This window comes from Drosophila eugracilis, unplaced genomic scaffold (assembly GCF_018153835.1).
Source record: "Drosophila eugracilis isolate 14026-0451.02 unplaced genomic scaffold, ASM1815383v1 contig_764, whole genome shotgun sequence".
In the NCBI taxonomy this organism is placed as follows: Eukaryota; Metazoa; Arthropoda; class Insecta; order Diptera; family Drosophilidae; genus Drosophila; species Drosophila eugracilis.
In genome coordinates this window covers 343609-359169 of record NW_024573661.1, presented here as the reverse complement: position 1 = coordinate 359169, position 15561 = coordinate 343609, and the positions used below count along the sequence as shown (strand labels likewise).

General features: G+C 40.5%; 1 protein-coding gene across 3 annotated transcripts; it reads right to left on the bottom strand.

Moving 5' to 3' along the window:
• Nucleotides 1-9177: 9177 nt before the first annotated feature.
• On the bottom strand, nucleotides 9178-14664 carry LOC108107007 (gonadotropin-releasing hormone receptor). Of its 3 annotated transcripts, none has more exons than XM_017214348.2 (7): nucleotides 13588-14664; nucleotides 13049-13233; nucleotides 11716-11988; nucleotides 11490-11589; nucleotides 10701-11189; nucleotides 10203-10543; nucleotides 9178-9626 (listed from the first exon to the last, which is right to left on the bottom strand). In XM_017214348.2, the coding sequence occupies exons 2-7, from the start codon at nucleotides 13183-13185 to the stop codon at nucleotides 9587-9589; spliced, it is 1380 nt and encodes a 459-aa protein (XP_017069837.2). In that variant the 5' UTR covers nucleotides 13186-13233; nucleotides 13588-14664; the 3' UTR covers nucleotides 9178-9586. The 3 variants fall into 3 exon arrangements, with proteins under 3 accessions (XP_017069837.2, XP_017069838.2, XP_017069839.1); XM_017214349.2 differs by having other exon boundaries at nucleotides 14542-14664; XM_017214350.2 differs by having other exon boundaries at nucleotides 10194-10543; nucleotides 13049-14664.
• Nucleotides 14665-15561: the final 897 nt, after the last annotated feature.

Below are 15561 nucleotides of genomic sequence, written 5' to 3'. Positions count from 1 at the left end.
AAAACTTGGTAAAATGATTATAAACTATTTAATTCCATCTGCTTTCTTTATAAAACACCATTAAAAACTTCTTCTTTGATTCTCATAAATCTAACTAAGAAAGGGAGTGCAGTAGAACCTCCTTTACTGATCATAAATTCCGCCTTTAACGATCAGAGAAACTAAATTGGATGTAGAAAGAACCTGTTTGTGGAAATAAGTTTGATTGGTCTTGAAACAAACGTTAGTCGTAAAACGAATTGGAAAATGGGTCGAGGATCTATTTACCACCTACCTATCCCCCGAAATACCCAGTTGCAATTAGGCATTTGGCTCATCACTTGAGCAGCCACAAATGTCAAGAAGCGCCATAAACTGAATAACACACAAATCCAATTGATAGAGATTTCCAGGCTGGCCCCGGAGTTGATCCTCCACCTAACTCCCAGCCATTACACAACTTTCATGGTTAAATAAACACAAGAAATGTGGCCGAGATGGCTGGGTTGTTGGCTTTGGCCCGAAGGTGCCCCAGGAATGTGGTAACGGTCGACGATGAGACTCACAGTCAGAGCCAGGCCAAAAGCAAATGGTGTTCTGGCCATACACGACACGACGACAACTTCTCCGATACTGGTCCAAAATGTTGACTGACAGTTATGGATTTATAGTGGCAGTCGTTATTGCTGTTGTTGACTTCTCGTTCTCTTGGCTACAATGTCACTGAGTCACAAGTGGACACAAGCTGTAGGATCTGTTCCGTTTATGGGTGTAATCGCAATTACCAGAGCATGGGTCTCTCCAAGTAATAAAACTGGGAGAAACGGTGGCAGATCACTTGGAAAACATACTTTAGCTGAAAGCATTCGAAAGTATTTTAGGGTTTTTATTTTCCATTCGACAGATGGTATCGGAGAGTGCTTTAGTACTGGGATTTAGATTAGGCAGCTATATATGTAGAAGGCGCCATAAGGAAGTTAGAAAAGTGAAGATTTACCACCTTTTCCAACTCAAACCGCTTATAAACACAAACTTCTTTCAGAGATTCCTTAGGGTATAAGAGAGTTCCCCACATAATCATGCAAATAAATCTTCTTTCAGTTGAAAATATAATTTATCTACGGCAGAGTAAACAAAAATCCTTAACCAGATTTCAATAGATCCTCCCAGACTTATATAAAATCTCTACCGATAGTTCTAAAGGCATCACCCATTTCAAATTCTGTGAAAGGTTATCAAGAACTTAACCCAAGCGTAATGCCAGAGATCTGTGCCAAGTGTTCATTGAAACGTTTATTAATACCCAGTTAAGTTGGCCGCTGGCTACCGAATCGAAGAACATTTCCCACCAAATGTCAACCGAGTAATCCGCCTCGAACATAAAGAAAAACCAAAATCAGAAGTGGAAACACCTCCAAATGTACACCTAAACACATAATCCTCAGGCCTGAAATTTATTAAATACTTTTTAATGCCTTTGGTTCGGTATAGATCATGCTTGGGCCGAGCATATATCTTTGTCCAGCGCCCACGCAGTCGTCAACTCGAGGCCCCAAAAACAGAATCCCGCCATGGAGACGCCACAGAGTCAACATCAACATCAGCCGCATCGTCAGCATCGTGAAGACGACGCCACATCTACTTAATAAAGCGGACAAATCAGAAACAAAGTCCGTCTCCATAAACCGACGAGTACATTGATTGACATTTAATTAAGCAAAGGCAAATGCACACGGAAGCCGCAGAGCGATCAACCGGCAACCAAAACCGCAACTGAGAAGGGTTGCATGGCTAAGGGGCTTTGGGATGGGATCGAGATCGGGATTGGAATCTTCACCCACTAGCCGGGCTAGACCACTGACTGATCTAAACCGATTGAACAAGTTTAGCGTCACCGGCAAACGACTGCCATGTCAGTGACAAAGGCGTTTCTGGTCTATCATCAAAGGAAATTTGATGCTTATCGGAAAAGTCATTTTCATCAGATTAAATGGCTGGCCAGAGAAGCCGGCGAAAGGGAAACGAGAACCCTGGGTAGCCAGTTGCCAACGAGGGTTGATCTAGGTATACAGACTAGACAAGAAAAGGGGAACGAGAAAAGTGGTTAAATAAATATTTGAATAAATCTAAAATTCCATACTTTGCTATTCGAAACTAAAGGCTTATAACAATACTTTGGCAGCCTTTGATAACAAGAGCTAATTGCATAGGGAAAGGTAAACGACAGTTGCAAAAATAAGTTACTTTAATTATCAGGTAAAGCAAAAAATCAAACGTCGTGGTTAGCTACCTTGAAATTATCGAAATATCTATCTATATCTAATGATAAGTATATATAAAGTTATGTCTGTTTTCTGCAATTCGATACTTCATTCTTAAAGCAATGCCAAAAAAGGAGAAGTATTTATTTGGAAAGACATTTAGCAAACTTGTTTTGCTGACTTCATTTTAGTTTCAATTGCGTTTCAGAATTCAGAATTTACTTGTCAAATAAACAAAAAAGCTCATTCCGATTTTTATTTACTAGTTCGCCAGTTTAAACTGATTTTAATCGGATGGAAGATGGAAAATCCAGGTGAATAAGCAAATAATCTACTTGTGGACGCCTTCAAAATCGCAAGACCTAACAGCTCAATTATTTTTAAGCCATTGGATGATTCAATGATACACTCTTAAGTCGGCCCTCGCATGGCATTAGAAATTCAAATATTTTGACTCTTTTTCCCGATCGCGCCAGCATGCAACCGTAGTGTCCACACGTCCCCCAGGGCGTTTAAAACGGCGCAAAAATTAAAACGAAAAGAAAAACGCTCGCGAAGCTACTGCGCATGCGCGGCGGCCAACTGAGCGGCAGAGAGCGGCACGGCGCAGTCGCGTGTGGGCAGGACAAGTTTCGCTGCCGCCGCAGGCGTCGTGTCACTGAAATCAAATCAGCCGCGCTTAAATGCTCAGCCAAAAACTTCAGTTCGAGTTGGGACTCCGCCGAATGGTTGGCTGACTAGCTGGCTGGCAAACCTGCTGTCAGTTGCTGGTTTGACATGGAAAAAAAATCTATGCCGGCGCCTACGCATCACGAGCGTAGAAAAGAGTGAAAAATCGAGAGAAAGACCCAGCTAAGCCACTTAGGGAAATTCTTCGCCGGATTTTCATTTGCAGCTAACTTTCTTCAGGCTTTGTTTAATTTTTTTCCAGGCACTCTATAATTGAAGGCAGCCAAACGCCGAACTGAATTGATTTCGAGCAGCCTGATAAATTGGTTTCATCATAATAGACTTTGTATAACTTCCGGCGCAGGCCAAACATTTTTCGATCGTTGTTTTGAAAGTGTCAAGATTAAGATTGGAGTCAAAGTCGAGTTCAATAGTCTCCAGCGGCACTTGACGTCCTCATTTTATTGATTTCTGTATTTGTATCGACTTGGATTCGGCTTGGCTTTGGCCTTTTTGTCCGATTTTCTCATTCAATTCAATTTTTGACTATTTATTTTCCACAAAATATGCAGTAGTTGACAGCTTTGAAATGTGGCTTTTTCAGGTGTTATACGGTGTCCTATTTCAAAATATCGAAAGGTCTGTCAATTATAATTCGGGTGATGGAGATTTCTGGTATGGTAATTGCCACCTGCCAAGTTGCTTAATAGCAACAATGATTCAAATTGTATGAGAAACCAAATTCAAAAACTAAAAGTATGTTTTGAGTAATCTTGTCCTGGATATCTTAAATCTAATGCTAATGTTTAATATTCATGCGGTAAACATGCATGATGAATAAATTCCCAATCATTAGTAAGATTTAGCCAGAGGCTAGAATCTGTCCCAAATCGTATTATATTGCCATCAAGTTTTATGAACAACATGCTATGTATATAGCCGCTATATAATTAAATGATTTCTGTCAGGTGTTTTGAGGACCACGCCCCACTATCAGTCGTCTCAAAAATTAGCATATCCTCGCAGAATATTTAAATATGAAAAGTCTTCATTTGCCAGATTATAAATGATATTTTTCATGCCCGGATAAAAGTCTACATTTTGGCGCATCTTTGTTTTGTTAGCGATCTTGTCAAATCGTTTGAGAATGTGTTTAATCTATCATTAGGCCAAAACCGAAAACCCATTAACTTATGTTGATGAACCATTAAAACGAAGTCGCGTCTCCATTCGACTTGGATTAGTTTTGAAGTCGCCAGTCCAAACAGTCAACACAAAGAGCCCTAGAGCTCCTATTGTGATCAAGTTGTATTTGAATTGCAAATTCCGTCTGAAGTCAATACAAAGCATTAAAATTTGTTAGCCTGATTCCCCGTATAAGGTCGGATATTGGCGTCCGAATGGCTTTCCACTGACGATGCGCTAATTTGCTGGTGCAACAATTTTCCACTTAATTTGCATTTGTTTATGAACTCATAACTCGCTGCCAAGCGGAAATTCCAATACCAACAATGCCAATATTATTTATGTTTTAATAATGTCAAACTGAAGCTCTATATATGGCCAGATAGGTATTACCATGTCTAAAGAGTCATATGTATGGGTCAGAGGGGTCTCAATGTTTGGACAGAGCCAACAAAAATACAAAACTCCAATTTTGAATATTTATTTAGAGATCTTTTTGTCACCCGACCGAATCGATCTGAATTAACCACAATGGGGAAGGGAAAGTAACTAGAGAATGGGGTAACTCCAACGATTTCATACTTAAACTAAACTTTATGTACCAACCAATATCAGTAAAGTATCTTCCAAAGAGTGTTTACTACCTCTTATTCTCTAATACCCCTTCAGGCCGCAGCGCCACTGCCTCTGAATAAAATATTCAAATAATAAAATAACCGCAAGTCAGAAATGTCTCTCGAACAGGCAGTTATAAATTGTTATGGGGATCTCTGCTGTGGGCGTCTTTTAATTGAATCGCTTGGAATAAAGTAGCAGAGCAGATCGTAGCTTAGTAAAGCAAGGCAAAAGTGATTGGGAAATCGAGCCAAATAAAAATTAAGTATATAAACCGTTGTTGTTGGGGAATGTGGCCAGCTTCATTTGGTCAACATCATTAACAATCTCTGGGCTGCCGTTTGAGACAACAATTCATATTTGGTTGAGACAAATATTCTTTACTCCGACCTTATATGATCACATAATTATAGTTCTCTCAAAGGCATAAACCCCAATCTGGTCGTTTAAATATGTGTGGAAAGTCCGGTAATTAATAAATTATGACTCGGCTGCGGTATTAATGGCGCCAATGCAGATAAGATCTCAAGATCTCCCATAGATTAATGTCGCTCGCTTTCTGCGGATGCCACAGGCCGATTTGGCTGCGAGATTGCGGTTGTCTTGGGTGTGGCTAATTAATATGTATCGATGGTATTTGAATTACAACAACAATTAGCATGATTTATCATCTGATATAAAATGGCGGTGAAATGAATCGGAATCTAGTGAGGAGCTTATACAAATTATTCATAAATTGGCCTCTCAACAAGGTGGTTATTATCAAGATGGATGAAAAATTTCATTTGAGAGGGTGTATCTTAATTTCCTTCTTTTTAGGATTTAAAAATGATATTGATCTTCTTTGTTAAACAATTTGGCTTAAATTATATTCTATTTACCTACTATTTTGTGCCAGATGTTGAATCCCATCTTAATGTTAAATATATATAAAATACAAACTATTATATAGTGGATTATAAAGATTCTAAAAATGTCTCAAGCTAATTCAACATTTGTCACTCTATTTTTAAGTTAAATCCAGACATTTAAATATGGAATGCGCTTAGCACCTGGCCACTTTGGCCCACTCATTACACGAAATGACCAGGCTAACCCAGATTTTGACCGCACAAAGCTCATTTATAGCACACTCTTGAGCGCCTGTAGCCCGGAGGTCTGGCCAACCTTCACACTTACCTCTTGGTCAAGGACGTTGCTCGTGAGGCTGAAGAAGTGGATCTAAGTGAATTACTCGGCGGGACTGACAGCTACTTCTTGTTGGCTTGTTTGCGCCACTTGTGGCTGTCAACGCGCAATTTAGAATGGAAACGACTTGAGTTATTTTTACGAGAATTTCCACACTTTTCCGCCGCTTCCTGGACACCCGCACAGACACTTTTATTGCGTACTTATGTATGTATTTCTGGCGACCGAAAGATCAAACAAATCGCAGGCTCTTCACACTAAAAGAATCGATAACGAAACGGATGCATTAGATAATTTAAACCCTTTTCAAAATCCCCCAGGTAAAAAGTGTGGATATGGAATGGGGACACACGCGAAGATTTCGTGGAGCTGATTTTATGGGATCGAGGAGGCAAACACGCGACGCCGATCCTCCAGCAACGGCAACTGCTCCACAACTGACTCGCCCCGTTCGTGCCAATAAAAATTAAAACACTTTTATGCTATTAACGGCGAGAAGGCGAACGCGACGCGATCTTGGACACCTTGGAAATGGAGGATGCAGCTTGAGGATCGATCGGTGTTTTGTATGGGTTTCGGAATGGCAAGTTTGGTGATTTGAAAAGCACACTGAAAAACCGTCACAGATCTTAGGGCATAATCCCGATAAATAACGATTTATTTGTATAATCAACACCTGGTGATCACAGATCTATGATCAATAGATCTCTAATCTGTGATCACTAATCGAAGGACCACGAACACGTACCGTCTTGTTCAACGTGCCAACGCGAACTGAAACTGAAAATTTGAAAATGCAAAGGGAGTGATCGAGTCGCAGCGTCGACTGAAGCAGTGGCAGCGGCGGCGCAGTCGACTGGGGCGGCAGCGACAACTTGTTGTTGCCTTTCTGCGGCTTGTGTTTTGTTCTCAGCTGTTGACTTGTTGTTGCTCTTGGGAGAAACGCTGCGCCGCAGCAGCAGCATTTTGTCTTCGTTTGCGTTTCTTTTGATTTGATGCGTGAGTAAGCCGAAACGCCCACGTGCAAAAATTTGCGTAAACATCGACAGTGTGGCCAGAGTGCCGGCGAATAATTGAGGAAGTGACTGCAAAGTGGTAACGGGGCTTTAAGATATGATAGCTTCCTTGGATTTGAAATCAACTTAACAAGACGTAATCTAATATTTATTGCGCACTCAATAAATATGACAGGAAATTAAAATTATAGACGTATTGAATGAGCCTGGATAGATTTCATTGTAGTTTTATATATTTTTATCAATATGGTTATCTTTAGACATTGCAAATTATTGCAAATTTCAGAAAACACGAGCAGGATGTATGTACATAGTACTTGGAGGAGAGATATATTGGGAAAGTAAGACAAGCATCAAGTAAGATAAAGGATTAACCTATTTTGATTTTAATTACTTTACCGTTTTGCAACCTGTCCTCTAAAATTTGCTAAGCCTACCAAAGCCTTCAATACATAATTTACATTATTTTCCCCTAGAATGTTTTCACAGTTCATATACTCCTCAGTTTAAATGGGGGAGTTTCCCACTTAAGCTGCCCCAATTTAGTATACAGTTTGAGCCATTAAACTGAAATTCAATTCCAAAACATGCTTACATTGTTGGCCTGTTAAGGGCCATTAAATGGGATTCATGTGAACCCTTTTTTCGGTAATGCGTCCAGCCTTGTTTTTAACCTCCTCCACGGCACCATCGCGATCCTAAAATCAAAGGGAGACGGAGTCGGTGCCAGACTTTTGCTCTTTTGAAATGAAGATCGTAAATAAACGGCACGCTCGGCAGGCATTTAAAACAACCGAACTACTCGTAAAAGCTAGACCCCAAAATGATATGCATATGGCACCTATTAATGGCTACTTATGCAGTACAAGTGTCTCCCGTTCCGGAGGGATGGGGATCCCTAGATTTCGTTGACACGAGACTGATGCGTAACACGACAGTGCCATCGGTACGGTGGCCAAGGGATGGAGTTGGTGTCGCAGTGCTGCGACCTGTTCGTCATTATGTCGCCGGCATGTCAGCGGACAGTTGGCCGGAGAGCATTATGCAGATGTGCATATATCATGGGCTTGCGGACACACCCCGAGATGCTATCCCACATCAACGCTGCATATTTTTCCGCTTTTCGGACAGCGGCGACCACTTGCTGAAATTTCATTATGTGCGTGATTTATAAACAAGCCTTGCTGGCCCCGCACCCGCACCTCCTCCACTCCTCATCAACCGAATGAATCCTCCTCAAGATGTTCGCTTGTTCCCAGCATCTTCAGTGGTTACGAGGTAAGACGTCCCACGCACTTTTTGACGGCACAACCAACAGCAATATCATTCCATCTCCTCCGTCCAAGCTCCCCGCCTTTCCCACAGTTGCAGTTCATTTCGTATTAATCATAAAATTGTATTATTAACATGTTTATTTTTCGGTCTTCAAGATTCGATTACACGCATTCTTCCTGCTCTTTATGTGGATCGATGAGTGTTTTCTTCGGCGAACGTGACTTTGTTGCACAGTGTAACGAAAGTGAGCCACTTTCTAACTCGGCGACTGGGCGGGGGTATCTATGTTGGGCACTCAATTGCATTAAAAAATATTGTCATTTTATGTGTTTGCCGGTTAATTGGGTTACCTGGCATGAGCCAATAACGCCGACCAGGCCAGATGCCGTGCACCTGGGCAATGTGTGGGCGTGGATGGGATATGGCTGATTGAAGTTAACTGGCCAAGAGACAAGAAAGTTGGTCAAGCTTCCTGGGAAATGGCAAATAGGAGAAGGGCTAAGGGGTAGAAACAATTTTATATTATTACTGAAGGTGATAATTCGATTTTATAGCGACTTAAAGACTTTCAGTGAATAAAAACTATAAATCTGAGTCATTGCAGGATAAGGAACTCTTATCTAATTAAAGGTTTTAAAAGGAAACCCATTTAACACAAGTTACATATTTCCACCTTTAGTGTTAACAGGTCCTCAAAACTTGATTTTCAGCAATAAAGTCCAGCAGAACTCCTTCCTTCCGTTAACAATATAATTAAACGTAGTTAAAGGTCAATTCACTATCTTATCCAAAAGTAAAACTGGTTTATCCGCATACCCAAACTAAATTATTCAATAAATATTTAAGAGACACGAGTGTATAATTAACTTACAGGGCTCGACCATAAACCATGTGATTAACGCCAAGTTAACAAAAGTTTGAACACAAATAAAGCGACATTTTCGGCCTTTCATAGGGCTGAAGATCAGAAATTCGAGTGGCTGTTTTGATGTTTTTTTTTACAATTTTTGAACATATTTTTATTCCGACTTCGTTTATAATTATTTGTTATGAATAAATTATTTTAAATTAAGCAATAATCTGACTAACTAGAGTATATCTAATAGTAAGCGGTATTACATCTTAAGCGTATTTCCTAAGCGTCAGCTTTGTTTTCCAAACATTTGATGGCCCAAAAACGAAACGAAGTTTCTTTCCTGCTTTGGCGTTTGTTGTCTTGAAAACATTTTAATTTGTATCTAGCTAAATGCAAATGCCAAAAGAATTTATGATGCAAATTCCAAACTAAGCTGGTTAGCAAATTAAATGCCCTTTGTTCCAAGCCGACTTCTCCTCCAGATGAACAGTAGCAGATCGCCTAATTCATCCAGTTGCTCTCGGAGCTCTATTTGATATTGTTTACTTAACCACACTGGTCATTTCGATGGAGTCGCCACCACTGAAATTACATATATATATATATTTGTTTAGACTTGGCTCTTCTTGGTGCTCCGATGAGTTGACATAAAATGAAGTGCGGTTGGGGAATGGCTTTTTGAGTGGATCTTTGGGTGTGGATGATCTTTTGGATGCATTGCAGTTATGTAATCCTCCATTAACCCACATGGTCTAGGGCTTGATAAAGTTGGCAATTTCAGATAGGTTTCATTTGGAGAGAGAGCCTCTTTAAGGCTATTACGTAACTTGCAGGGCTCAAAAACAATAAGACTCGCCTACTGCTTGCAGATAAAAATTTGAAAAAGGAACTAAAATGACTTTCAGTGTATGAATGGAATACATAAAGATGTTAAAGGAATTTTAGGTTACTTGTTTAAAATCATGAATATTAGTATACATAGCCTTATGCTAAAGTAAAACTTTTAACCACAACATAAAACCCAAGTTTTTATGACCAAACTCAAAAATGGAAAGTGAATCTGTAGAGCACAATAAATCATTTTAGCAAAGAACGAGAATGAGCATGAATATTTTAGGGTGACAAGAAGGTAGGAAAGGGTGTAGAGACCGAAATTACTTCTGGCGGGACCTGGATTGATCCTGGCACCTGATAGTGACGGCACTGACGCTGGAATCATCTTTGGACTCATCATCACTGGCCAGCGGAGCGATGGATACTGTCAAAGGCGGAGATGGGGGAATAATAGCATCACCATTTCCCACGGCTGCAGCAGAACCATTGGAATTGGCAGTGCCCTTCAGGCTGACAACATTGGCCAACTTTGTGGTGGCTGCCACAGCAGCAGCTATCACTTGGCCACGTCCGTTGATGAGAGAATTGTTGGTCAGCTGCTTCTGCATCAGCTGATTGGAGGAGTCCAGGCGGTTGGACAGGGATGTGTGCCTGTTGTTCACAGACTGCAAAGAGGAGAGTACTAGAAAGTGAGTATTGAACCTTTTTAGGTAGTTTTTAATTCATTGCTAATTTTGCCTTCAAAAGTTTGCAAATTAACTTGTAAAATTGGCTCAGTTTAAGATATGTTAGATATGTCATTCCATATAGATATAAACCCACCGGATTATTGTTGTTCATCCGCCCGCGAATGTTGTAGAGCCCGTATACCAACGGATTCATACAAGAGTTAGTCGAGGCGAAGACGAACAACGCCTTGCGGACCAGGGGATTGATCTTGTCCGCGGAGTGCTTGTCCAGCCAGTACCAGATGGAGATGGTGTAGTACGGCGTCCAGCAAATGATGAACACAATCACTATGGATATGGTCATCTTGAGGGTGCGTTTCTTAGCCCTGCTAAGGACATCGTCGTTGGAGCGCCGAAAACGCTCAGCGATCACGTCCTTTAGGACGCGTTTGCTCTTCCGATAGATCTCTAGGTATATGGCGCCATAGCAGTAGATGAACATGATCAGGGGAAAGGCATACATGCTGAACATCGAGGCAGCCTGATACAACTTTTCGTCAAAGTCGCTCCTGAACGAGTGGAAGATGACGCATTGGAAGTAGCCTTTGACGGTGGGATGCTCCTCCAGGTGGAAGAGAATGGCCTGCCGGAGACGCATGTTAATTATGTTGTCTTTCAAATGCACTTTAAAAAAAAATGTTGTGTAATTTGGAATTAATGAACGAAAGAATGAAACTTCAATGGGCCAATAATACTTTTTTTATGCATATAACAATGCTGATAAAATATCAATTATCATTCCTAAGTTTTGTACAAATAATTGCAAATCAATTAAAAAATTCGTTAAAGATCTTCTTTGATTCAGAAATAGAGCTTTTTGAAGTACGAGTATATTGGAACCTTTTCATATGAGTCTATTACTGATCTGACCAAGAAAACTCACCTGGGGGATGCTGCACACGACAGAGCCCAGCCAGGCACAGGCCAACATGATGCGTCCCCGATTGTAGGACCGCTTGAGCGGCTTCAGTATGGCAAAGTATCTGATGGAGACAAGAGGAAGGAACCAGGTGGTGAGAAAGCCGTCAGCCATCGATTGACACTTTGAGCCACCTTATCTGGCTATCAATTTGGTCCATTAGCGACAGTCAACGGAGCTGCGGACTCACCTGTCTAGCGATATGCAAACCATCACGTAGCTGGACAAGTACAACCCGAAGACGCGAAAGAAGCTCATCAGGCGGCACATCAGATCCGTGGAGAGCCACTGCACCGTCCAGGCCCACACGATCTCCATCGGCATAAGGAGCAGCGTCACCATTAGATCGGCGATGGCCAGATGCATTAGCATGATATCAATCCGCAAGGGACCGCGCAGTCGCCGCTTGGTCAGCAGATAAAGCACGGTACTGTTGCCAATTGTTGAGATCACAAACAGTATGCTGATCCAAATGAAAGACACATGAAATACAGGGCGATGGAGGAGGGGGAGGTGGATGGTGGTGATGGTTAGGAAGCGATTAAATTGGTGAGTGGGAAATTAAAGAAGTTTTCCCGAAGGTGGGTGTCTGCGTGGGTGCCGTGTGCTCGAAAAGTGGGTCAGCGAAGTGCAGTTAGGAAAGGTAAACCCGTTGGGCGAATGAAACCAATGAATCGTCGCTTGGATATCAGATGTAGAATCTACGCTTTGAGTTAATACAATTTATGTCCTTTAACTATCACTGTAAATCACACAGAGAATCAGTTACTCACCTCGGAATTACCCATTATGTAGACCATTCAAGAACTTAATCACATTAATAAGAATTACGATTTTTTAAAGCTTCTCATGATAAGATTGTAAAAGATGTAAGATATGAGATTGCTATTCTCATCTTTATCTTTACCTAAGACTTTATCTTTAACCCGTTAAACTGAAACTGGCTTAGGCATCTTAAGAATCTGCATGCTTAATCTCTTTCTATATCTTATAACTTAATTTTGTCAGGAAATCACATCATAAAAAACAATAGTTTCTTATACAGACAGACTAGTTTGAAAGATATACCTACTAATAAATAGAAAAGTTAAGTAATTACCCCCATTTAATTCTTAGCTATATGAAACACTTTCTATGCCTTGGCTAACAGTGCGACTCTCTCAATCGACTAATCAAATCTCAGGCATTCTGAAAAAGTGAACCCTGCAATGAACCGCGAAGTTCAAATTCCAAGTGAAAATGATTGAATCTCAGACAGCAAGCCAGACAGCGGAGGAGAAACCGGAACTGATGACCCCAGTTCATCTTAGTATTTATAAAAAAATGAACGATCCAAGCAGCGACACCCACACCTGCGCACCGATTGTTTAATTTAAACTAAAACTAAGCTAAATGTTACAGATAGTAGAAGCCAAAGTTGATCATTTGTAAGATCTGAATAATATTCGTATGAAAATGTGGGAGTAGATCTCTTTAACCAAGTTATAAAATGGGTAGGGTGTATTTGTCAGTGTTCCACTCACCTGTAGACTGTGATGGACAATCGATGGCCATCATTGAACTCCATATCCTTGGTCAGGTGAATTGTTCCATTCATGTCGCTCACGTTTAACCAATTACTAAGTCTGCGGTGATCACTCTCTTCGGACACTTTCAACATTTTTAAATCGGGATAATAAACTAAAATTTTTTCGACTTAAGGTTTAGCCTTAAAAGTATAAAAACAGAAGAATTGCATTCGATAATTATCTTCGTATCTTTTTATACATTTTGATAAACATTTTTTTATTTTCAGTAATTTGTTATAAATTTAATATTTTAGAGTGTATTTAGCTTGAGAACTGAATATAATATATATTTTAGTTTGCTCCAATTACTTTTTTCTATAATTATTTTAATAACCTTCAAAGCTTTATCAATTGGGTCTGGGGGCCTGTCATTTATTGTATGAAACTTTTATGTTTTCGTTTGGCTTTTTTGTTTTCTGTCGGCACATTTGAGATAATCCAAACATGAAGAAAACACAAACAGAAATCCCCAGCTTCTCGTGGCAGACACTCACTCAATTAAACGAGTCAATTACACTCAATTTGATAATCAACACTTTTCCGATTCGGATTTTTAGGTTCAAGAACATGTTTATTGTGTTATTGTTATGACTTTTTACGTTTTGTTTGCTGCCCCGTTTTTTAGGTGCTAATTCTGGCGATAACCTTGAACTAATTACTCAAGACCCGTACTAAAACATTAATGTTTCCAGTTGATAATACGATTTGCAGTTATGCTGAGTTCTCCATCTCCGTGCATTTTCTAGAATCGAAACAACAAACTAATTATCATGGAGAGCATCTTGCGCTCTTGCTGTCTTATTAATCTGTTAATCAATTGCGCTCAATCGAACGCAAAGTTCACTCAATTGAACGGCAATAGAAACAAAAACTCCAACAATGTGTTCTCACATTAATCCTTCAGTTGAATTATTTTACGGGTTGTTTGTTTAGACGCGCCGCGTTTGATGCCTTTGAACTTGGCATTTTAATGAGCTCAAACAATTGTATTTTTCCCAAATAAAGGAGCAACAGAAACCGAATGGCGCGAAATAAGGTTTCAAAATACTTTTATGAACCTTGAAACCATTAAAAAATATTATTAGATTGTATGATGATTAAACGTTGCACCTCGTAGATTCCCTGGTTTACCTAAGCGACTGCTGGAACCCCTCGAAGATTACTGAAAGATTCAACTAGTTTCCCCCAGCTAATCGATCGGCTAGTACTATATACTTTTTGTAGGCGTAATCATTGATTACGAGACAGCGTACGTGCTGTTTCATTTAATTTCTTCTATATACAACTATATTTCTTCATTCTGTTTTCCTTCCTTTTTGATTTCCGTTTTGTTTTGCGTTTTCTAAACACGCGGGCACACCGTGAACTGGCGTGTACTATATAGATATGGGAGATTTAGACCTGAGATGTTCGAATTCCTTTCGGAATTTAGTCTTTTTTGCACACACCTCCCAGCACCGACGAATATACTGCTCGCCCACGCCCACACGCGCGTAATTATCGCTATCGATGACACGAAAGCTTCTTAACGGCACACGGTACTGACTAACGGTACTTCAGGTTTACATCGATCGACGAGCAGGAACTGACTGAAAGTACTGCCTGGGATGCTGATGCCGCGAATTTGAAATCTCGACAACAACTGATAACCCAACTGAAAGAAGATCGAATCAAGTAATAACTTTCGGAATCTCGACCACAAAATACCCGGCATGTTAAAAGTTTCGAATTTTTGACGATCTATAGGGAAAAGTATAATTCATACATACATATGTACCTGTAATAGGTGTTGAAACGATATGAGTTTATGAATGTGGGTTGGAGTTATAGTGTTTTAAACTTTGTCTGGAGATCTGTAATATCTAGCTGTCTGTAGCGGCTTAGTTCGCCAAGCCCCGTTGCAATTTTTTTTAGACTATTTCAGCATACCACTACTTTCACGTACAGGGTAGACAAGAAGTTAGGTACAGTGATAACAGCGGGCGACCCCAATAGGCAGCGGATTCTACACATGTGTTTTTGCAGGTCCCGCCCGCATAAATTTCACGATTATCAATGCGTGTACACGACTCAAAGTTCAAACGGTGGTCCGTCTGATCGCCAAATGTTGCGATCCCTTATCTGCCGTGTGAGTCGCATTTCAGCCAGAGCAAAAAAATTAAACTGGTATTACTTATAAGCCTTATCGACGCGTCTGTTGGAGCTTTCCTAGTCGCTGGAACTCAGTGAGCTGCGCAAAACACTAGATTATCCTTTTTTCTGCAGTGACACACCTCCAATCCGATCCCGGCGAGCTTCGACTGGCATCTGGCAAGTCCACTGCCAAGGTTCACAATTTAACCTCATGCCGGCCGAGCGATACGCAATTTGGCAAAACGCTTCATTAAATTTAATGAGGCCACGAGAGCGGACAAAAGGATTTCAAGTTCACGTTCAGGCGCGCACTGTTGTATGCTACGATTGTGGCG